Genomic DNA, 25,000 nt, shown 5'->3' on the forward strand with positions numbered 1-25,000 from the left:
TCAAAATATTTAAATATTATTGGCCCTAATGTGTGAATGTGAGTGTGACTGTTGTCTGTCTATCTGTGTTGGCCCTGCGATGAGGTGGCGACTTGTCCAGGGTGTACCCCGCCTTCCGCCCGATTGTAGCTGAGATAGGCGCCAGCGCCCCCCGCGACCCCGAAAGGGAATAAGCGGTAGAAGATGGATAGTTGCAATTAATCGCATTGTTTAGTAAACTCAAATTTAATCGCGATTAATCACAGAGATATAATTTTTCATCATTAATAAGTAGAGATGTCTAATATCGGACTGCCGATATTATCGTCCGATAAATGCTTTAAAATGTAATATCGGAAATGATCACTATCGGTTTCAAATAGTAAAATGTATGACTTTTTAAAACGCCGCTGTACGTAGTGGTACACGAACGTAGGGAGAAGTACAGAGCGCCAATAAACCTTAAAGGCACTGTCTTTGCGTGTCGGACCAATCACATAATATCTACGGCTTTTCACACACACAAGTGAATGCAACGCATACTTGCTCAACAGCCATACAGGTCACACTGAGGATGGCCGTACAAACAACTTTAACACTGTTACAAATGTGCGCCACACTGTGAACCCACACCAAACAAGAATGACAAACACATTTCGAGAGAGCATCCGCACCGTAACACAACATAAACACAACAGAACAAATACCCAGAACCCCTTGCAGCACTGATTCCTCTGGGATGGGGCTCTCCCTTAGAGATAGGGTGAGAAGCTCTAGCATCCGGGAGGAACTCAAAGTAAAGCCGCTGCTCCTCCACATCGAGAGGAGCCAGATGAGGTGGTTCGGGCATCTGGTCACGATGCCACCCGAACGCCTCCCGAGGGAGGTGTTTAGGGCACGTCCAACTGGCAGGAGGCCACGGGGAAGACCCAGGACACGTTGGGAAGACTATGTCTCCCGGCTGGCCTGGGAACGCTTCGGGATCCCCCGGGAAGAGCTAGACGAAGTGGCTGGGGAGAGGGAAGTCTGGGCTTCCCTGCTTAGGCTGCTACCCCCGCGACCCGAGCTCGGATAAGCGGAAGAAGATGAATGGATGGATGGATGGACTTCAATAATAAATATGGCAGTGCCATGTTGGCATTTTTTTCCTTAACTTGAGTTGATTTATTTTGGAAAACCTTGTTACATTGTTTAATGCATCCAGAGGGGCATCACAACAAAATTAGGCATAATAATGTGTTAATTCCACGACTGTATATATCGATATCAGAATTGGTAATTAAGACTTGGACAATATCGAAACATGGGATATCGGCAAAAAATCCATCTCTATTAATAAGTGTACCCTAGACTGATAATTTTCAAGTTTTACAACAATGACTGGACAAATAATATGCTTTTTTAAACGCCTCAAAACAAAAAGGACAAACTCGATTTAATGACAATTAAAAAGAAAAATACTTTCAGTGCATTGGTGTCTTGCCAGATTTTGTCTTTTGTTGGAACACAGAATACACTAGCATTCAGAGGAGGAGCTACAACAACTGTTTGTACCGGTTTCATGCATTATTAACAAATTGTGGATTGTCACGGTCATGCTCTGATTGTCAAATATGTTTGCTAAAGTAGTCTGTGATATTTCTACCTGAATGAATGCTTCTGATATTCTGTACGTTACATGTTGTACAGGTTAACAGTCTTTATATTGCTGCATGGTAATGTTTTACTTTATCCATTTAATAATAGAATAATATTTTGTAATTGCAAACTTGACCGGAACATGTTATAAATTAATTTCCACAATATTTCAGCCAGCCAGAAAAATGTAAAAACATCATGTTTGGAAGAATTTCTGTCACAAATAAAGAATATCTTGGTTTGTATAATAAAAGATGTATTGAGGAAGGTACAAACATATTATTTACCGATGAAGTATATTCTCCTCATAGCTTCTTGCAGGTAATAAATGCATAAGCCTTCGCGTTGCGGACATTTACACTTGCCGCACGTTCACCAGCATACGTGTAGTAGAAGAGTGAGAGTTTCTTGCCGGTGCAGGGCGTTTATTCTGCTACTGATTCACAAAGACAGCAGCTTGTGATGCACTCAGCTGTTGGCACTGTGAGTGAAGGAGAGCACATGGGAGCACTCAGCCTCACATTGCGGTACGGCCATAAGGCCCCGGGGGCAAACTATCAATCAACTGTAATAACAAAATGTAGCTTAATAACGACTCATTCATGGGAAGTGAGGGAAGACTAGGAAAACATACGCACAGGGCTGTGCCATCTGGGTATGTGTGTGTATGTGTGTGTGTGTGTGTGTGTGTGTGTGTGTGTGTGTGTGTGTGTGTGTGTGTGTGTGTGTGTGTGTGTGTGTGTGTGTGTGTGTGTGTGTGGGTGTGTGGGTGTGTGGACCTGGATTTACATAATTTCCTATCGGACAAATTGCTTCGGTTTTCTTATGATTCAGTTTTCACATGTGCATAAGTATTCACAGCCTTTGTTCAATACTTTGTTGATGCATTTTTTTGCAGCAATTACAGCCTCACGTCTTTTTGAATACGATGCCACAAGCTTGGCACACCTATCTTTGGGCAGTTGCGCCCCATTCCTCGTTGCAGCACCTCTTAAGTTCCATCAGGTCAGATGGGAAGCGTCAATGCACAGCCTGAAGCCGTTCTTTTAATATCTTGGTTGTGAGTTTTGTTGAAAGATGAACCGTCGGCCAAAGCTGAGTTCAAGAGTGCACTGAAGCAGGTTTTCATTTAGGATGATAATAATAATAATAATAATTTTTAACGCACTTTTACATTTGTTAAAATCTCAAAGTGCTACAAAGTATAAAAAAAGGTTAAAAAAAGAAAGTTAGAATATATATAGAAATAAAGACATAAAAACACTACATAAAACGGAAACATAGATAAAAATAGAAATAAAAACATGAAAACACTGGATGTTTCTGTACATTGCAGCATTCATCTTTCTCTCTATCCCGACTAGTCTCCCAGTTCCTGCCACTGAAAAACACCCCCACAGCATGATGCTACCACCACCATGCCTCACTGTAGGGATGGTATTGGCCTGGAGATGAGTGGTACATGGCTTCTTGCAAACATGATGCCTGGCATTCACATTAAATAGTTCAACCTTTGTCCCATCAGACCAGAGAATTTAGTTTCTCATGGTCTGAGAGTCTTTCAGGTGCATTTTGGAAAAGTTTTACGAAATAATGGCTTCCGTCTGGTCATATCTGGCCATACAGGCCTGATGGGTGGATTGCCACAGCGATGGTTGTCCTTCTGGAAGGTTCTCCTCTCTCCACAGAGGAATGCTGACCATTGGGTTCTTGGTTCTTCTCTCGCCATCGCTCAGTTTAGACTGCCGGCCAACTCTAAAAAGACTGGTTCCAAATGTTTTTCCTTTTAGGGATGAAGGAAGCCTATGTGCCCATTGGGGCCTTCAAGGCAGCAGATATGTTTCTGTCCCCTTCCCCAGATGAGTGCCTTGAGACGATGTTGTCTCTCAGGTCAACAGACAATTATTTCTACTTCATTGTTGTTTGTACTCTGCCATGCACTGTCAGGTGTGGGTCCTTATATATATATATATATATATATATATATAGACCAGTTTGTGCCTTCTAAATCATGTCCAATCGACTGAATTTACCACAGGTGGACTCCAAATAATGTGTAGGAACAGCTCAAAGATGATCGGTGTATACAGGATGCACCTGAGCTCACTTTTTAGCTTCAAAGCAAAAGCTATGTATACTTACAGTTGCCATCAAAAGTTTACATACGCTTGTAAAGAACATAATGTCATGGCTCTCTTGAGTTTCCAATACTTTCTACAACTCTTATTTTTTTTGTGATTGGAGGACATATTTGTTGGTCACAAAAATTCATGAAGTTTTGTTCTTTTGTGAATTTATTATGGGTCTACTGAATATGTAACCAAATCTGCTGGGTCAAAAGTATACATACAGCAATGTTAATATTTGTTTACATGTTCCTTGGCAAGTTTCACTGCAATAAGGCGCTTTTGGTAGCCATCCACAAGCTTCTAGTTGAATTTTTGACCACTCCTCTTGACTAAATTAGTGTCGTGCGAAATTAGTAATTAGTGCATTTTTGTTTCATCTGACATCACATGGACAAAGATAATACCTTCTTGAGGAAAGTTCTGTGGTCAGATGAAACTGAAATTGAGCTTTTTGGCCACAATATCCACCAATATGTTTGGAGGACAAAAGGTGAGGCCTTTAATCCCAGGAACACCACCCATACCGTCAAGCATGGTGGTGGTGGTAGTATTATGCTCTGGGCCTGTTTTGCTGCCAATGGAACTGGTGCTTTCAATGGGACAACGAAAAATAAGTTTTACCTCCAAATTTTTCAGGACTACATAAAATCATCAGCCCCGGAGGTTGGATCTTGCGTGCAGTTGGGTGTTCCAACAGGACAATGACCCCAATCACATGTCAAAAGTGGTAAAGGAATGGCTAAATCAGGCTAGAATTAAGGTTTTAGAATGGCCTTCCCAAAGTTCTGACTTAAACATGTGGACAATGCTGAAGAAACAAGTCCATGTCAGAAAATCAACAAATTTAGCTGAACTGCACCAATTTTGTCAAGAGGAGTGGTCTAAAATTCAACCAGAAGCTTGTGGATGGCTACCAAAAGCGCCTTATTGCAGTGAAACTTGTCAAAGGACATCCATCCATCCATTTTCTACCGCTTATTCCCTTTGGGGGACACGGGGGGCGCCAATGCCTATCTCAGCTACAATCGGGCAACAATTAGCCACCTCATCGCAGGGCTAACACAGATAGACATGTAACCAAATATTAACATTGCTGTATGTATACTTTTGACCCAGCAGATTTGATCACATTTTCAGTAGACCCATAATAAATTTACAAAGGAACCAAACTTCATGAATGTTTTTTTGTGACCAACAAGTATGTGCTCCAATCACTCTATCACAAAACAATAATTTTGTTGAAATTATTGGAAACTCAAGACAGCCATGACATTATGTTCTTTCCAATTGTATGTAAACTTTTGTACATGTGAATTTGCAAAAAATTCTATAACAAAAGGTTTTACATTGTCATTATAGGGTATTGTGTGTAGAATTTTGAGGGCAAACAATGTATTCCACATTGAAGTAGGCTGTAACATAACACAATATCAAAAAAGTAAAGCGCTGTGAATACTTTCCAGATGCACTCTGGATGAGACGTACTGATTTTTCTCCCACTTTGACAAACGAATAATAAACTGTTTCAGGGCTTTTCATGAGTGGAAATAATTATTCAGCGTATTCCTTAGATTTTAGTGTCTGTGATTCTCTTACAACATAGTTTCTCACCAACTATTCAAGACATAAGGGGTAAATAGCTGTTTCTTTCCAGAATGTTGCCGCTGTCAACTTCTTCTGCAACTACGAGGAGAGCAGGGGCAACTACCTGGTGGACGTGGATGGGAACCGCATGCTTGACATCTACACTCAGATCTCCTCAATTCCGATTGGTAAGTACACACAAAGATGCTCCAAATGTTTGGGTGGCCTTTTATTATACTAGGCTTGTTTGTAAATTACTGGTGTCAAAGCTGCATGTCCAAATGTGTCATTGCTGGAACCAACTCGTGTTCTGATTAGTGCTGTCAAAGGAATATTTTTTTATGCGATTAATCACAATAATTTACCCTAAAATCCGGACTATAGAGCACACCGGGATACAAGCCGCACCCACTAGATCAGGGGTCACCAACCTTTTTGAAACCAAGAGCTACTTCTTGGGTACTGATTAATGCGAAGGGCTACCAGTTTGATACACACTTAAATAAACTGCCAGAAATAGCCAATTTGCTCAACTTACCTTTAATGAATATATATCCATACATATATATATATATATATATATATATATATATATTTATATATATATATGGGTATTTCTGTCTCCCATTCCGTCGTACATTTTTTTTCCTTTTGCGGAAGGTTTTTTGTAGAGAATAAATGATGAAAAAAAACACTTAATTGAACCGTTTAAAAGAGAAAACAGGAAAAAAATGAAGATTCAATTTTGAAACATAGTTTATCTTCAATTTCGACTCTTTAAAATTCAAAATCAACCGAAAAAAAAAGAGAAAAACTAGCTAATTCGAATCTTTTTGAAAAAATTAAAAAAAGAATTTATGGAACATCATTAGTAATATTTCCTGATTAAGATTAACTTTATAATTTTGATGACATGTTTTAAATAGGTTAAAATCCACTTTGAAATAAGATTTAAATTTGATTCTACAGATTTTCTAGATTTGCCAGAATATCTTTTTTGAATTTTAATCATAAGTTACAAAATATTTCACAAATATTTTTCATCGAAAAAACAGAAGCTAAAATGAAGAATTTAATTAAAATGTATTTATTATTCTTTACAATAATAAAACAAAAAATTACTTGAACATTGATTTAAATTGTCAGGAAAGAAGAGGAAGGAATTTAAAAGATGTTTTTAAAAATCTTAAAATCATTTTTAAGGTTGTATTTTTTTCTCTAAAATTGTCTTTCTGAAAGTTATAAGAAGCAAAATAAAAAAAGAAATTAATTTATTTAAACAAGTGAAGACCAAGTCTTAAAGATATTTTTTGGGATTTTCAAATTCTATTTGATTTTTTTTTGTCTCTCTTAGAATTAAAAAGGTCGCGCAAAGCAAGACCAGCTTGCTAGTAAATAAATAAAATTTAAAAAATAGAGGCAGCTCACTGGTAAGTGCTGCTATTTGAGCTATTTTTAGAACAGGCCAGCGGGCTACTCATCTGGTCCTTACGGGAGGCCTGGTGCCCGCAGGCACCGCGTTGGTGACCCCTGCCCTACATTTTAGAAGAAAATATTTTTCCATATATCAGCCACAGAGGACTTTAAGCCACAGATTTAAAGAGTTATTTACACAGCAAGATTCTGTAAATATTTATGTACATACCTTAATTGTTTCCTAACGGAAGTCATCGTCATGGACACACAAGCTGCGAAAGCTATCTCTCTAATTATTTAAACTGACTAAAAAAACGTCTTGGTGAATTCACTGGGGAATTTATGAAACTGAAACGGTTCCAAAAGAATTCAGTTGTAAGTTAGTAATACTAACACAGACACTCGGAAACATGTTAGCATGTTGACTAATGCTAACAACACTAGCATCAATACATTATGATAGCATGTAGAAATATACATAAAAAACAGTCCTACAGTTTTAGTTGTATTGTAAAACTTACAAACAATGCTTGGAGTGATAAATGAAGAATCCATACGAGTAGAAATGCTGTGGAAGGCTCAAAGACTGAATGACATTTTAGTTGATTGAATTTTTTTTTTAAAAACACTGCCGGTAAATGGGAGGACACTGCAGCACCTGCAGTGAGGGAACCCATCCAAAAGATGGCGCCACAGCACAAACAAGAAAACACTCTTTAAAGTGTTTTGCTTGTTTTTGTTATACATTTATTTTTATTATGGCCGCCAGCGAAGAAAAATCCATCCGGGGCGGTATGGCTCGGTTGGTAGAGTGGCCGTGTGAGCAACTTGAGGGTTCCGGGTTCGATCCCCCGCTTCTGCCATCCTAGTCACTGCCGTTTACCCACCTGCTCCCAGTGCCACCCACACTGGTTTAAATGTAACTTAGATATTGGGTTTCACTATGTAAATTGCTTTGAGTCACTAAAAAAAAAAGTGCTATATAAATATAATTAACTTCACTTCAAATAAGCAGCAGGGTTTTTCATGTAGGAAAAAAGAAGCGGCTTTTAGTTCGGAATTTACAGTACTTAATTGTATCATTTGAATTAACTTTAAAAATTACCACAATATCTTCACATAAACTCAAGTTTATTACCAGAATGTTATACATAAATATTATTTAAAGGTTTTACGGTAGTTGAGTACATGTCATTTATTTGTTCAAAAGAGGTTTATCTAAAGTCCCATCAGGATGTATTTTGATCGGAGTCTCTTCACCAATCTTTAAGGATGAATATCATTTGCCTTTTAGTGCTGTCAAATCATTTTTTAAACGAGATTAATCATACTTAAAGGTTGATTAACTGTGAATAATCACAGTGAATTACTTGGTTACATATTTTCAAATAAACAAAAAAGAAAGTACAACATTTATCTGTTAAACACTTGGTAACCGTTGCACCTTAAATCCCGTTTGGGTGTATTTTGAAGCATAAGTCTCCTCGCTCATCCAACATATGCATTGACCTGATCACTGAGTGTATACCATCCTGCTCCGTATTTGAAATACCATTATGGTAGAGGAGCTCAAAATAAATTGCCTAATTAATCTGTTTTTGTGATTAATCACATAAGTTAACTCGTTATTTTTGACAGCCCAGATTTTAAGTGGTACCACTACCAAATTGGTGCCTGAACCGGCACTTAAAATATAGAAAACATCCACATTTTTGTTAAATAACAATGCCTTTTAATGTTTAGGGAATTTTGTGTCCACTCAAAATGTTGCAATCTTTACTCCAAAGAAAGAGAAACACTGTAAAAATCACTGAAATATTTGACAACTGACAAAAGTGCTCCAATCCCGTGCTCACATCAACATTAGCACAATGTGTTTTTGTGTTTTATCAACCAAAGCTGCTTTTTCTTGCATGATCCGATATATTTTTAAGTCATTTTCATTTATTTTCTACCAATTACCAGAAGTTATCACTCTTTCCACTTGAGTAAGGGGTATGAAAGCACACTCATTGGTTTTAGGGACCAGGCTTCAGGCAACCCCCCAAAAAAGAGTGTTTTGTGCTTGCACATTAATGAATTCAGTAGCTGAAAGGCTAACTACTGAGTCTGCCTCCCAAGTTACATAACAGCAAGCAACGTGATACAGATAATACATTTGATTACTTCCAATCTGCTACTCAAAAGACATGAATTTCTTCTTTTTGATCCATTCGCACATTCTGCATTCCCCCGTCTGAATACCATCAATTAAATGAAAGGCTCTGCTCAGATGGACCATACAAAAGCCAGTCTGTGTGTGAGTCTCTGTATGTGGTGTGTGCGTGTTATTGTATTTCTACCCTTCTTGAGACGTCAACAAGGAAAACTACAGTCTATGAGGACGGGTGAACAAGTTAGTACCGAAATCACGGTCCCAATACAGAAAACCATTGCATCTAATAGAGAATGTCTGATTTGCACCCCTGGTGGTGAAATCTATCAGAATTAGTGTGGTCCCAAAATGGAGGGATTTTTTTTAAATTGACAATGTGTCGGTTTTAAAAGATCTCCCCTCTGGTCAACATATGAAATGACAAGTGTGTGTAAAAAATTGAAGTGCTCCCCATTTAGCCAAAATCAATAAAAACAATAAATATGTACCGTATTTTTCGGACTATAAGTCGCAGGTTTTTTCATAGTTTGGCTGGGGGTGCGACTTATACTCGGGAGCGACTTATGTGTGAAATTATCAGCACATTACCGTAAAATATTAAATATTATTTAGCTCATTCACGTAAGAGACTAGACGTATAAGATTTCATGGGATTTAGCGATTAGGAGTGACAGATTGTTTGGTAAAGGTATAGCATGTTCTATATGTTATAGTTATTTGAATGACTCTTACCATAATATGTTATGTTAACATACCAGGCATGCTCTCCGTTGATTATTTATGCATCATATAACGTACACTTATTCAGCCTGTTGTTCACTATTCTTTATTTATTTTAAATTGCCTTTCAAATGTATATTCTTGGTGTTAAATTTAAGCAAATAAATTTCTCCCAAAAATGCGACTTATATGTTTTTTTTCCTTCTTTATTATGCATTTTCGGCAGGTGCGACTTACACTCCGGAGCGATTTATAGTCCGAAAAATACGGTATATAGAGACATATTGTAATAACTTGAGAGTAAATAATGAAGATTAAAAAACAATTACAAACAAAAAAATAACTAAACGCTTACCTTTTTTATATTTGCATAGTATGTATATATTATTAATGTTGTAAATACAAATTTTTGATATCTTGAAAATGTGTTCCTAAACAGGTAGGCATTTTTCAGAGGTCTCAAGAAGGTAACAAATACAATAATATGTTTGTGTGTGTGTATTCCCTCCAAAAACTTTTTTGTTTTGTGCTTTTTGCTCATTTATCTGAAATTTGCAACTATAAAAAGGGTATTAATGAAATCTACATAAAACCAGACACTCTTGTTAGTTTCAAGAATGTGTTGCCATAGTCTCTCATTGGTTATTATGAGTAGCAATGATGTTGTCAGGAAACCAAAGTTAAAATACTCTTTTTAACCACTTTATCGGAATTTCTACTTGATTATTCAAGGGAAGACTCACTCCCTGACAAGACTGTAAACTGATTGAAAATAGTACAATGTCTGCGTTATGTCATCCTCCAGAAGAGTAATTAAAACCCAGCTGGTTTAAATTGCAACACTGTTGGCTCCGTTTCACTGCTGGACTTTACTGCACTCTGCTGGTTCAAAGAGAAACACAACTCCAATTTATGTAAGGCAGCCACATTAGTTTATGTAAGATGTCATTTTGGACGCCTTATTGTTATCATGTGTAATTGTCATGGAGAGAGTTTAGCCTCATTTTGAGGTGTAAAAATTGCCACTTAGTGTTTACTTGTTCAAATTATTACTAAAAGCAATATTCTTTGTCATGCCTTACTCGGGCCCTCCAGGGATTTGTGACGTTGCAATAAGGCCAGTTCACACAAATTCAACCAAGTCCTGCAAATTTTGTCCAATATCTGTAATTATTTTGCATAATTTTCGCAGTCGAATTCGTCTCACATGAACGTCAACTGTCTAATAAATTCTAGTTTGTGTAGACAAAGAAGGAACAGCAACAACGTGTATCAACTCAAACGACACAATTGTCGTCCTTCCGTGTTGCTCTGACCTACTTCTGGTTTCTGTCTGCAGCGCTCTAAGCCTTCTGAGTAACGTAATGTGTAAACATTTAGCAATAACATATTCATATATATATTTTTTACCTTTATGTATCCGGGGGGTAAGGCAATAAAGAACACATTGTCATTTGCAATGCCAACCTAACAAAGAGGCAGTATTTACATGACCAAGATTTTCTATGATTAAAAAGTCTCTCATCATCCCTCATTTACTAACCATAATTACCCTATAAATCCTTCAAAACCAGGGGTGTCCAAACTATGGTCCGAGTTGGGAGATTTCAATTCAATTTAAATGTCCATTTTTTTTGCTGCTGCTTTGTCACTATTATGTGGACAACATGAGTAATTCAGGCCTATGACCAATGATCATGCTTTGAATGATATCAAGCGCAACATTTACTTGTGTGACCCAATGCAAACAACCTTCCCTAGTCATGGTGCAAAAAAAAAAATCTAACCGAAAAAAGATGCCAAGGGATAGGGTCACACATAATGCAATACAACACCATTTGTGGATATTATAGAAAAACATCCATGCACCATAAAATAATTCAGAATTACACCCATTTGAATCCATTACAAAGCATAATGGAAAAAATGCAAAACACTACCTTCTCACTTATCAATGTTTGGCGCGTTTTTGCTGCTTGTTTAAAAAACTCTGAGATTGTCATGGACGTAAACAAGGTACGAGTCCAACTTTTACTATTATATAAACTTTTTTATGTATGTATATGTGTGTGTGTGTGTGTGTGTGTGTGTATATATGAATGTGTATATGTGTGTATGTTTGTTTATGTGTATATTTGTGTGTGTGTGTGTATGAATGTGTATATGTGTGTATGTTTGTTTATATGTGTATATTTTTGTGTGTGTGTGTGTTGTGTGTGTGTGTCTGTATATATATATGTATGTATGTATATGTGTGTGTGTGTATAAAATGTATAAAACAATAAAACGGGGGTTAGGTCGAATAAAAGGAAAGATAATAAGATCTAAAAAAGTATCAGTAAAACATAGAAGTAGAGCAGTTCAGGTCCTTTGTTCACTTTATCGCTCTATAAATAGCAATAGCATTTGGTATAAAACATTTTTTAAAGTTTGCATGTCCTCCCCGTGACTGTGTGGGTTCCCTCCGGGTACTCCGGTTTTCCTCCCACCTCCAACCTATCCCCATTCAACCTGGGGATAGGTTGAATGGCAACACTAAATTGGCCCTAGTGTGTGAATGTGAGTGTGAATGTTGTCTGTCTATCTGTGTCGGCCCTGCGATGAGGTGGCAATTTGTCCAGGGTGTACTCCGCCTTCCGCCTGAATGCAGCTGAGATAGGCTCCAGCACCGCCCGCGACCCCAAAAAGGGACAAGCGGTAGAAAATGGATGGATGGATAAAAGGAGCTTTGACCAAAGGACCTCTATAGAACCTCCCAGACTTCATAAGCCCAAACTGACAGGACAGAGGATGTGAGTCGTCTGCCAGGATCCTCTCTGCTGTTCTCATCTTGTCAGACTATTTGTGGCCCAAAGCCTTCTGGGGGTTTCCCACAATTTCAACAGTCATTTTTTTTTAGAATTCTGTAGAGTTTGATCTTCCACTTACAAGTCAAGTAAACAAACCAAGTGCAGAGATTCATTGTTAGAAGACTTTCAATATAAGCATATAAGCACCACACACAAGCTCTAAAAACCTGGACTGACACAAGACGGCTTCTTCTCGGAAGACTGAGTCGCTGACAACATTAAACTAAAATACAAAGTCAAACACAAATACAAATAGAGGGAGTAGAAATAGAAGGATTAAATCAAACCTAATTTCTAGGTATAATGATAAATTTAACTGGAAATCTCATGTCAAAAATATAAACACGTCAATAATGACTATAGCAAAACATGTAGACCAAAAATCAATTCATATTCTCAATCATTACTGCTGGCTAGGGTTACCATATCTGAGTTACTGTGTAGAAATATGGGGAAATAACTACAAGTGTGAACTTCATTTATTAACGGTGTTACAAAAAAGATCAGTTAGAATAATACTTAATGTTGGATATAGAGAACATACAAACCCTTTATTTATTGAATCAAAAATACTGAAATTCCACAACTTGGTGAATTTGCAAACAGCTAAAATTATCCACAATGCAAACTGTAATTTGCTACCCAAGAATATACAACAATTGTTCTCAACAAGGGCTTCACGGTGGCAGAGGGTTTAGTGCTTCTGCCTCACAATACGAAGTTCCTGCAGTCCTGGGTTCAAATCCAGGCTCGGGATCTTTCTGTGTGGAGTTTGCATGTTCTCCCCGTGAATGCGTGGGTTCCCTCCGGGTACTCCGGCTTCCTCCCACTTCCAAAGACATGCACCTGGGGATAGGTTGATTGGCAACACTAAATTGGCCCTAGTGTGTGAATGTGAGTGTGAATGTGGTCTGTCTATCTGTGTTGGCCCTGCGATGAGATGGCGACTTGTCCAGGGTGTACCCTGCCTTCCGCCCGATTGTAGCTGAGATAGGCGCCAGCGCCCCCCGCGATCCCGAAAGGGAATAAGCGGTAGAAAATGGATGGGATGGATGTTCTCAACAAAAGAGGAGGAATATAATATTTTAGAAAAATGTAATTTAAAACATTTGTACGCACATTCAACATTTAAGACCGTCAGTATATCAGTATGTGGAATTAAATTATGGAATGGATTAAGCAAAGAAATCAAACAATGTACTCATGATCCACTTCAAAAAATTATTCAAACTTAGTGTTTACAAAGTACAAAGAAGAATAACCATGATAAACATTCTGAATGTATCTCATCCATCCATTCATTTTCAAGATAATCTTATTCATCTCACCACATGAAACATAACTTACTTCACTAATTATTATTTATTCATGTATTTATTTATTGTTAATGTTATTACTTATTGAGTATATTGTGAATAAATTGAGAACAGGAAGTGAACAGAGGTTTTAGCAACTGCTATGTAAAGGAAAATGGGTGGGATTAAATAAACTGTGCTTCTTCCTCCTACTTTTTGAACATGTTGAATAGAGAAACTCGAAATTGTGATGCATCATGCTGTATGCATGCATGTTCCAAATAAACTCAAACTCCAAAAAGGGCAACACATCCGTGCATTTAATCAGTTTCAAACAAGGATGCCATGAAATGCTGATGATAAGCTCTCCTCACAGAATGTCCTTACCTCAAATCCTTTGTGGGCGACAAAAAAGAACATCTCTGATGCAGAGTATCATGCTCTTTTCAATACTTAACTCTGCCAACTTTTCAAGAATGTGTTACTGTATTTTCCGGGCTACAAACCGCTACTTTCTTTCCCAAGCTTTGAACCCTGCGGTTTATACAAAGGTCCGGCTAACCTATGGGTTTATAGAATGGATTAAGAAAGAAGAAATGTTAAGAAATTAAACAACATCGATTCACTTTAAGAAACTCAAAGTGTTTATAAGGTACAAGGAAGAATAATCCTGATAAACATCTTGAACCTTATTAAAAAAGGATAACATCTTATTCATAACATGAAGGATGAATAAAGACATCGATGACAGCCTTTTTACTGCCGTGTTCAAGACACCATTTGGAAACAATTAAGGCACACGTGTCAAACTCATGGCCTGGGAACCATTTCTGGCCTGCCACCTCATTTTATGTGGCCTGCAAAGGCCTAGAATTACCATGCGTCTTATTTGTTTCTATTTTGACAGAAAAATATACATGTACTGTTTGCAATTTCATATTTCAAACTTAATCTAATATTGTAGCACATATATTGTCACGCATTCCAAACATCAAAATAAGTACTTGAAGATCTGCTTGACTCATGATTTTGAAGCAACTTATCCATCAAATTGTACAGTGTAAAAATTATTTTTTAGTAAAAAAAACCTGGTAGCTCAATTGCCAGAATTTTACCGTAAAAACACGAGACAATAAAATGTGTAATATTGTTTTTCCATTTCCAGTAACACACCGTAAAAACAACGAGTGTAGGTTTTACAGTGAAACAGTGGTACTGTTTTCCCCTTTACATTCACAGTATAAAAAACATGGTACATTTTATGGTCAAATTTTGGCAGCTAAACTTTACTCTAAAATATACATATTTTTCTTACAGTGTACGGAAAAATATATAACGATAAATATTTGTGTAATGAAGCAATATAAAATGTATATAATATTCATAGTTACAAGTGGCCCTCTGAGGGCAGCCATAACTGCGATTTGGCCCCTAATGAAAACGAGTTTGACACCTTACACCTTACAACATACTGGTGTATAACTGCGGCTTATAGTCCGCTGCGGCTAATATGTGAAAGATGTTTTGTTTTTTTTTGTTCCAAAATTTTTCAATACATAGTTATTGTTATATACAGTTTGATCCGGAAAATAGTGATTATTACATTTGAACAAAATTGTAGATAGAACATGTTAAAAGAGAAAGTAAGCAGATATTAACAGTAAATGAACAAGTGGATTAATAATTAATTTTCTACCACTTGTCCTTAATAATTTTGGCAAAATAATAGAATGATAAATGACACAATATGTTACTGCATATGCCAGCGGACTAATTTAGGAGCCTTTGTTTGCTTACTTACTAATAAAAGATAAGTTGTCTTGTATGTTCACTATTTTATTTAAGGACAAACTTGCAATAAGAAACATATGTTTAATGTACCGTAAGATTTTTTGTTAAAATAAAGCCAATAATGCATTTTTTTGTGGTGCCCTTTTATTTAAAAAAGTACCGAAAAGTATCAAAATAATGTTGGTAATAATGTTAGTAGCAACATATTGGTATCGGGACAACACTAGTCTGGAGGAACATCACATTTCTTATTGATTTCACCTCCCAGGACAGTTTTATGTTGCCGCTAAAATATTGACTCTTTAATTTGTTTTTGCAGTGAGTTTTGATATGAAAGTTGGTGCTTATCACATAGAACTGTTCAGTGATTGCATTGCATCCAGCTCGGAAATGATAACACTCTTTTGGAGAGAAAATATGAATTCATGCAATGATGTAAACTGCCAGAGTGTGACTGGTAGACCTTTTGGTACAAAACATTTATAAACATTAAAGTAATCCCTATTCCCTTTTCTCCTCTCTCTCAGGATACAACCACCCTGCTCTCATCAAACTAATGTCCAATCCCAACAATCTGGTAAGGGTCTAAGCCTTCGGGAGCTGATTTAGCCATCGATACGAGGGCCATTCCACCAAATCGACGCCATCCGTTGTTGTAGCTCTCTAAAAATAAACTTACATTTCTGTCATTTTACAGCGCTAAATCTGATAATACACATATTGAATTACTTTGGACCATGTCAGACAACTTTTTTATAAGGTTCCTAAGTTGATGGTAACTCATTGATTAAGAGGAGTAAGGTTGTTTTTTTTAGTATAAAATTAGCCAAAAACCCCAACTATAGTTACATGGAATTTATGCCAATATCATGTTGACATTAAATATATTACAGTGATAAGACAAAAAATAGTACAGTGGTACCTCGGAATACGAGCCTGTAACATACTGAAGCAGAATCAGTCGATAATGCCAGACAAGGACGTTAAAATAATCCAAACGACGATCATTTATCCATGAAAATATAGGGAAGCTACTGATTGTGTGTTTGATGTAAAAGCAGCTGGAAGGGTGTACTCAAAAAGTCCGCTCTACCAGGTAAATTATGTACTTTATTATTACATTACTTTATAAAACTACTGTGGTTGTTTGTCGTATAGTTTTATTTGGATATAATATTTTCCATCTAAAAGTTGTTCTTTTTAAAAGGCAGGTTACATCTTAAAACGGGGCTGTTTTGGGGCGGCCAATCATTGATTAAATTTATTTCAATGGGCAATGCTCTTTTGCAGTTTTTTGAGGTACGATAGAACCAATTAAACTTGTATCCCGAAGTGCCACTATATATATTAAAAAAAAAATAAAAATTAACTATGCCAATCATTGTTAAAATATAATCCAGTATACAGAAAAATAAATAAGTGAACTTACTTTTGGCCTTCCCATTGCCTGCAGAGGACCTGAATGATAAAAACTCCTTTGGACCATGTGACTAGTGGAATATTTCATAATTTTCAGACGAGGAAATGTGTTAAGGCAGGGGTCGGCAACCCAAAACGTCGAAAGAGCCATATTAGACCAAAAATACAAAAAACTAAAAATGTCCCAAGCCGCAAAAAAGTATACAAGTCTTATAATGAAGGCAAAACATGACGTAAGTGTCTATAGTAGCTATAATAGCCTACTATCAAAATGACTGTGTCGCAGGCCGACGGAAATCTTCGTTGACAGAAATGTTGAAATGTAATAATTATTTTTACAACATTAGAAACCATTAGTTTCTATCAGAGGCTACTCAGAAGGTGAGATAACTCCTGGAAATTACTGGCTTTTGATGGCCAAAGGTTTAGATGCGTGTGTCCAAGTTAAAGGAAATGGCAGGCTGTCTTCTTCTAAGGGATTCATTAAAATCTTTGACAAGCTAAATGAGACAAAGGAGTGGAAGACTTTACATGTAAACAAACTGTTGCATTTTTTTGTATTTCCCAACGCCCCCCCCCCATCTTATTCTATTTTCTATCATTTAAAAAAAAAAATGCTCCAGGGAGCCACTAGGGTGGCACTAAAGACCCGCGGATTGCTGACCCCCGTGTTAGGGTCACAGGATTGCATGAAATTCCATGGACATGGCTGAAGTGCAAATGTGGACTAAATGGTGTAAATAGTGACACAAATAGAGTATGTAAAAAAAACAACTACTAAATTCAGAATTGTTTCAGTGTTTAAGGTATCCCTCCATCAATCGATTATTTATTTTAAATTGTATATATTAAGTAGACGGTCACAAATCAATGTGCAGGATACTTTTACTCATTTGAAAAAAATGACATTTACAGTTAATATTATCATGCATTTCTACATTTTATTTCCCGGGGACACACATGGGACTAATTTGGTGGAAAGGCCCATGCAGGGTTTCAACGTGTGTATTCTTAATGAACCAATAACTAACTATTGAATGTATATCAGTAACTAATATTGATTGTCTGCTCTCTCCCAGAGTGCATTTGTGAACCGACCTGCACTTGGAATCTTGCCACCTGAGAATTTCCCAGACAAACTCACCGAAAGTCTTCTCTCAGTCAGTCACTCACACGCGAGAACACTCTCATTGATTGAAATGATTTACTACGCATTGTAGTATGTAGTAAGATAACTGTAAACAAATCCTGTACACACAATTACAGACTGGATGAAGTTATCTAACAGCACTAATCTTATCTTTTGTTATTTTATCAGGTGGCTCCCAGTGGAATGAGTCGTGTCCAGACCATGGCTTGTGGCTCGTGCTCCAACGAGAATGCGTACAAGGCCATGTTCATCTGGTACAGGGTGAGGTTATTTACATTACTGTTTATATACCAAATGTATGCTATGATTATACAAAAAAGGCGGTCTCAATTGGAGACCAAGATAATTAACGTTTGAACTGGTAAAATGTGTTATTCTTTGCCAATATTAGCTCATTTGAATTTGATGCCTGCAACATGTTTCAAAAAAGCTGGCACAAGTGGCAAAAAAGACTAAGAACATCACACAGGTGAATTAGGAACAGGTGTGTGCCATGATTGGCTTCCAAAAAAGGCTCAGTCATTCACAACACTTTGTGAACAAATGCATGAGCAAATTGTCCAACAGTTTATGAACAACATTTCTCAACAAGCTACTGCAAGGAAATTAGGGATTTCACCATCTACGGTCCGTAATATCATCAAAAGGTTCAGAGAATCTGGAGAAATCATGGCAAGGCCAAAAACCAACATTGAATACCTGTAATATTTGATCTCTCAGGCGGTACTGCATCAAAAATCAACATCAGTGTGTAAAGGATATCCCCACATGGGCTAAGGAACACTTCAAAAACACTCTGTCAGTAACTACAGTTCGTCGCTACATCTATAAGTGCAAGTGAAATCTCTACTATGCAAGGCCGAAGCCATTTATCAACAACACCCAGAAACGCCTCGGTTTCGCTGATGGACAGATGCAAAGTGGAAAAGTGTCATCTGGTACAGGGTGGGGTGTTACATTACTGTTCATATACCAAATATAAATATAAATATGTTATAATATATAATAATATAAAATAATGTGATAATACAAAAAATGTCAGTATCAATTGGAGACCAAGTGTCAGGAAAAAATTTATTTAATGAGAGCAAATGCAGCTCGGAACTGCACAAAAATGTGTACAGGTAGCAGCAAACAATGATCCAGCCCTGTCCAGAGAAGCATCCTTATTGGCAACCAGCAACAGATGTATTCTGATTGCCAGTCATGGACAGGGGAAGGAGGCAGCGCTCAGGCCAGGGATGAAGTGGCAAGAAATGACAACACACAGGAAGTGAAAACAAGAGCGCTGGAACAGAAAAACACCAATCACAGGAAAATAAAAAAGAGTCCAGAAGTCTCATGGAGCGTCATGCCACTAAGTAAATACATGCGCGATATCACCAATGGAACACCATGAACCACAAAACAAAATAACACATTTGTGAAAATAAACAGATTAGAACTGAACACACACACACAGACAGCCAGCCTACCTTGAATGAGTTGATCAGAGTGTCCCGATCCAGTGCATCCCAGGACCCAGTCGACCAAGAGGCGGCGGGAAGGGGCTCTCAGGTTCCCTGACTTGGTGTAGGTCTTGTCTTTATCACCAACCATCATAGTAGTCACGGAGCTGCACTTTGAAAGGGCCATTCCACACAACATCGGGGGCCTGCAGGTACTTTGTAGCCCCTTTTGAGCTCTGCCTTCGTGGCCTCGCTGATATGGCATCGGTGCAAGTCCCATGCAAGTAGCCTCGGTCCGAAATGAAATTTCCCCAATGCCCTCTGGAGCAAATCCTTTGTCAGGTCATAGTGGTTAGGGTGTCCGCCCTGAGATCGGTATGTTGCGAGTTAAAACCCCGGCCGAGTCATACCAAAGACTATAGAAAAATGGGACCCATTACCTCCCTGCTTGGCACTCAGCATCAAGGGTTGGAATTGGGGGTTAAATCACCATAAATGATTCCCGGGCGCGGCACCGCTGCTGCCAACTGCTCCTCTCACTTCCCAGGGGGTGATCAAGGGTGATGGGTCAAATGCTGAGGACAAATTTCACCACACGGAGTGTGTATGACAATCTTTGGTACTTTAACTCTTAAACCAGCCATTCTTGGAGGAAGTTATGATCTGGGGATGCTCTGCATAGCCTTTACATTGCGGACAGCACCTTTAAACACAATATAAGGCTTCAGCTTTGTCCCGTCTGCTTTGGCTGCAAGAGCCACCGTGACCAGTGGTTTTGAGGCAGATGGAGCGGGTGCCCCTCTCTTTGATCGTACTGGAACCAACCATGTCAAAGCCGACAGCTGTTTCATCCATGGCGATGTTATTCTTGGACTGGATTTTCTTGGCCTTTATCTGTTTAGTAGAGAAAACGAGGAAGTTGACAATCTTCTCGACGGGAGAGTCCTTCTGTGCAACAGTTGTTCTCCTCCCGAAGGTAAAGTTGTTCCCACGCAGGAATCGATTAAGCCAGCCACTAGTTGCACCAAATACCACTCGCGGTGTCATACAACTCCTAGGCCTTAATGCGGATCATTTTGCGGGACACACGGGGGTTCAGTCAACGACCGTGATGTATCCACTGACACAAATTAGCATCAAGATCGTCGCTCACTTTCTTCCTACCTCCACCAGATAACTGAGCCCGTTTTCCATCGATTGCCGACTGAGATAGTAGATCTCCCTTTTTTTTTGTTTCCATTCTCGTACACGTTTTGGGTCAACGTTAAACTGCCTGGCCGCTGCCAAACCAGAATTCTGCTCCGCATACTTCACAACCGCTAGCTTGAACTTTGAGTCAAACTCTCTGTTCTTCTTCCCGCCTAAAGTATTCCCGTCCATCAGTTGTGTACCGGCATCCTGTTCATTCAACTCACTGCTACTGTTGCTTGCCATGTTGACACTTTTCCTCGTGGCTTTGTTGGTTGTCGTTGAGTGTGTGTTACGCTATATGCGGTGACCCTTTGCAAAATGTTGATTACCCAGAATCCCCACGTTAAGCCTTTGATTGTCACGTAAACTCTCTGGACTCAAAGCGTCTGCTGTTACCGTAATTACCAGAATTATTGCACTTTTGCTTTTCCTTTTAGCTTATACATTGGGCTTAATGAAATCAATATGATTTAATCTAAATGATGCAAATAACAGCCCATTGGCGGTTATTAGGAAGAAGCGGTTAATTCACAAAATGGGCTCAGACCCCGGGCAGCTAATAGGACATGGCCGGTTATTTAGTAATATACGGTAAATCAGTATCGGTCAATATCGGTATCAGTAATTAGGAGTTGGACAATATCGGAAATCAGCAAAAAAGCCGTAATTGGACATCTCTAATTTTAATGGATACTAGAACCAAATCGGTACTTTTCAAACGGTGCTCGTGCTTGAACGGTGTGCAAACTAGTACATAAAATTTGGAAACATACAATTTGTTGTTGAGAAAAAAACATTGCCTCTTTATTATTACAGAATTTAGTAACTTTCAAGTTGAAAAGCTTACTAATTTCAATACTTCAATTATATAAATACAATTATAACTAGGTATTACTACTTACATTGGAAACTAAGAAGTAAAATTCACAATAAACTGTCGCAATTATCGCAGTAAAACCAGTGCATAAAAACTGTTGACTTGTATAGAAGCATCTTCTTTTTACTACACTTTACTTTGGCACCGACCATGTTTTGGTACCCATTCCTAGTTGTAGTCTCTCACTTATAAAGGCACACGCTCTCAACACACAAACTCAACTTTCTTACTAACAAAGCTCTGGGTTATATCCTTGTACTACACTTATTCAACACTTTTAATCAGTTTAATGTCCTTTGCCCAGAAGTAATTTAATCATTTCAACTCATTCACCCTCTACAGGCCAATAGATGACGCAACCTGACCCCACCACTTTAGACAATAATGAATAGTTTCCTTCTTTCAGACCTGTTGAATCTTTTATCAATGTTTTTTGGGTTCTGCGGATGCAAAATCGAATTTAATTTGTAAATGAGATCTTTGCAGGTCAACTGTTAAGGGTATTTTTTTATTTCATAGAATAAAGAGCGAGGCCACAGCTCACCATCTGATGAGGACCTCAGCTCTTGCATGATCAACCAGGTGGAAAAAATCACCGCCATTGTTTCTAATTCTTTTCTCCCTGTCTGAAAATATCGGTTTTAGTTTGGATCTCTTTTTTTTTTTTTCCTTTTATCTTAGGGTCCAGGATGTCCGGAGTTCAGTATTTTATCTTTTATGGGAGGCTTCCATGGCAGAACTATGGGTAAGCAAACCAATTTAAAGGGGAACATTATCACCAGACCTATGTAAGCGTCAATATATACCTTGATGGTGCAGAAAAAAGACCAAATGTTTTTTTAACCGATTTCCGAACTCTAAAAGGGTGAATTTGGCGATCTATACGCCTTTTAATAGTTCACTGTCGGAGCGATGACCTTTCACCCGTGACATCACAATGAGAAGCAATCCACCATTTTCTCAAAACTATTACACACAAAAGTCAAATTAGCTCTTTTATTTTCCGTTTTTTCGACTGTTTCCGGTACCTTGGAGACATCATGCCTCGTCGGTTTGTTGTCGGGGGGTGTAACAACACGATCAGGGACGGATTCAAGTTGATTTATGTGGAGTGTGCATCGATTAGCACGGCATACTAATCGATGCTAACATGTTAGCTGTATGTACATATTGCATTGTTATGCCTCATTTGTAGCTATATTTGCATCCAGCCTTTCCCTCCACCCACATTTAATGCCAAACAAACACATACCAATCGACGGATTCAAGTTGCACCAGTGTCAAAAGATGCAAAAGTCCCTCGTTTGGTCTGCACATTTTACCGGCAATGCTACGACAGACATGGCACAGAGATGTGTGGATATCCTGCGACACTCAAAGCAGATGCATTTCCAACGATGAAGTCAATGAAATCACAAAGGTGAGTTTTGTTGATGTTATTGACTTATGTGCTAATCAGCGATATTTGGTCGCGGCATGACTGCCAGCTAATCGATGCTAACATGCTATTTAGGCTAGCTGTATGTACATTTGTAGCTATATTTGCATCCAGCCTTTCCCTCCACCCACATTTAATGCCAAACAAACACTTACCAATCGGCGGATTTAAGTTGCTCCAGTGGTCAAAAGATGCAATCGTTGGTTAGAAGGCGATCGCCGAATAGGTTCAATAGCTATTCGCGCAATAGCTTCAGTTTCTTTTTCAATTTCGTTTTCTGCCTCCACACTCCAACCATCCGTTTCAATACGTGTCATCTGTTGAATCGCTTAAGCCGCTGAAATCCGAGCTAATATCGCTATATCTTGCTGTGCTATCCGCCATGTTTGTTTGTATCGGCATCACTATGTGACGTCACAGGAAAATGGACGGTAGATTTACAGATAGCAAAAATTTGGCACTTTAAAGCCTTTTTTCGGGATATTCCATGATGGGTAAAATTTTGAAAAAAACTTCAAAAAATAAAATAAGCTACTGGGAACTGATTTTTATTGGTTTTAACCCTTCTGAAATTGTGATAATGTTCCCCTTTAAAGTACACACTAATTTGAAATCACGTTGGTAGTACCATTATTGATTTGTTATTAAACTGATTTGTTGTCACTCATTGATTTTTGACTATGTCTTGCGAAGGTTGTTTGGCAACAACACACTCTAAGGCGATCCATAAGCTGGATGTGCCCTCGTTTGATTGGCCCATCGCACCATTCCCCAGACTGCAGTACCCACTGGAAGAGTTCGCCAGAGAGAACGCACAGGAAGAGGCTCGCTGTTTGGAAGAGGTAGGCTTAATAGTTGAATTAAAATAGCATAACGGTCAAAAATTGTGCTATTTTAGTGCGTGCGTGTATCCGTCTTTATTTTAACACGTGTAGCAAGACCTGGAGCAAACAAATGTGCTAGATAGGGACGGGTATCGTTTACATGTTAATGGTTACTAGTACCAAATGGGTACTTTTCAAACTGTGGTCATGCTTAAACGGTGTGCGAACTGGTACATAAATGAACATTGCCTCTTTATTTTTACATAATTTAGTAACGTTCAAGTTGAAAAGCCTATTAATTTTTATATGTCAATATAAAAATATAGCCGGTATAGCTCGGTAGGTAGAGTGGCCGTACCAGCAACTTGAGGGTTGCAGGTTCAATTCCCGCTTCCGCCATCCTAATCACTGCCGTTGTGTCCTTGGGCAAGACACTTTACCCACCTGCTCCCAGTGCCACCAACACTGGTTTAAATGTAACTTAGATATTGGGTTTCACTATGTAAAGCGCTTTGAGTCACAAGAGAAAAGCGCTATATAAATATAATTCAATTCAATTCAATATAGATACAGTTATAACTAGGTAGTACTTACATTCAAAACTAAGAAGTGAAATCCACAACAAACAGTCACACTTATTGCAGTAAACCCAGTAGCAATGCAGAACATGGAGAGAGTGCAAAAAAACTGTTTGCTTTTATCGTAACTCTCCTTTTGTCTCTTTCAACGGCACCGACCATGTTTTGGTACCCATTGCTAGTTGTAGTCTCTCATGTTTGTTCATAGACATTACTGCTATAATATTGAAAAAACTACATTTTTTGTGACGGGGACCTTTGAGAATACATTTTATTTTTTCAATGTTCAGATGTATTTCAGTGGTCCCTTTTTCTTTCAAAATTGTTTTTGCACTATTTTCATTTGATCACTCAATCTCCGCCTTAATACTGACATTACCTTGATAACACTTATTCGGGTGTTACCATTGTCAATTGTACGGAATATGTACTGTACTGTGCAATCTACTAATAAAAGTTTCAATCATTCAATCTAACATCTTGAATGTCTGCAGGTGGAGGATCTGATTGTGAAGTGGA

General features: G+C 38.1%; 1 protein-coding gene across 1 annotated transcript in view; it reads left to right on the top strand.

The window, feature by feature from the left end:
- Positions 1–25,000, top strand: part of LOC133541263 (4-aminobutyrate aminotransferase, mitochondrial-like) — a 67,146-nt gene that overhangs the window by 26,835 nt on the left and 15,311 nt on the right. The window contains exons 5-12 of the mRNA XM_061884553.1: positions 5,401–5,518; positions 16,084–16,133; positions 18,055–18,135; positions 18,294–18,386; positions 22,161–22,223; positions 22,323–22,386; positions 23,773–23,921; positions 24,976–25,000. The exon at positions 24,976–25,000 is cut by the window's right edge and continues 113 nt beyond it. Coding sequence (XP_061740537.1) covers positions 5,401–5,518; positions 16,084–16,133; positions 18,055–18,135; positions 18,294–18,386; positions 22,161–22,223; positions 22,323–22,386; positions 23,773–23,921; positions 24,976–25,000 — 643 coding nt within the window. The remainder of the gene's footprint in view (positions 1–5,400; positions 5,519–16,083; positions 16,134–18,054; positions 18,136–18,293; positions 18,387–22,160; positions 22,224–22,322; positions 22,387–23,772; positions 23,922–24,975) is intronic.

This window comes from Nerophis ophidion, linkage group LG23 (genome assembly GCF_033978795.1).
Source record: "Nerophis ophidion isolate RoL-2023_Sa linkage group LG23, RoL_Noph_v1.0, whole genome shotgun sequence".
NCBI classification, from domain to species: domain Eukaryota; kingdom Metazoa; phylum Chordata; class Actinopteri; order Syngnathiformes; family Syngnathidae; genus Nerophis; species Nerophis ophidion.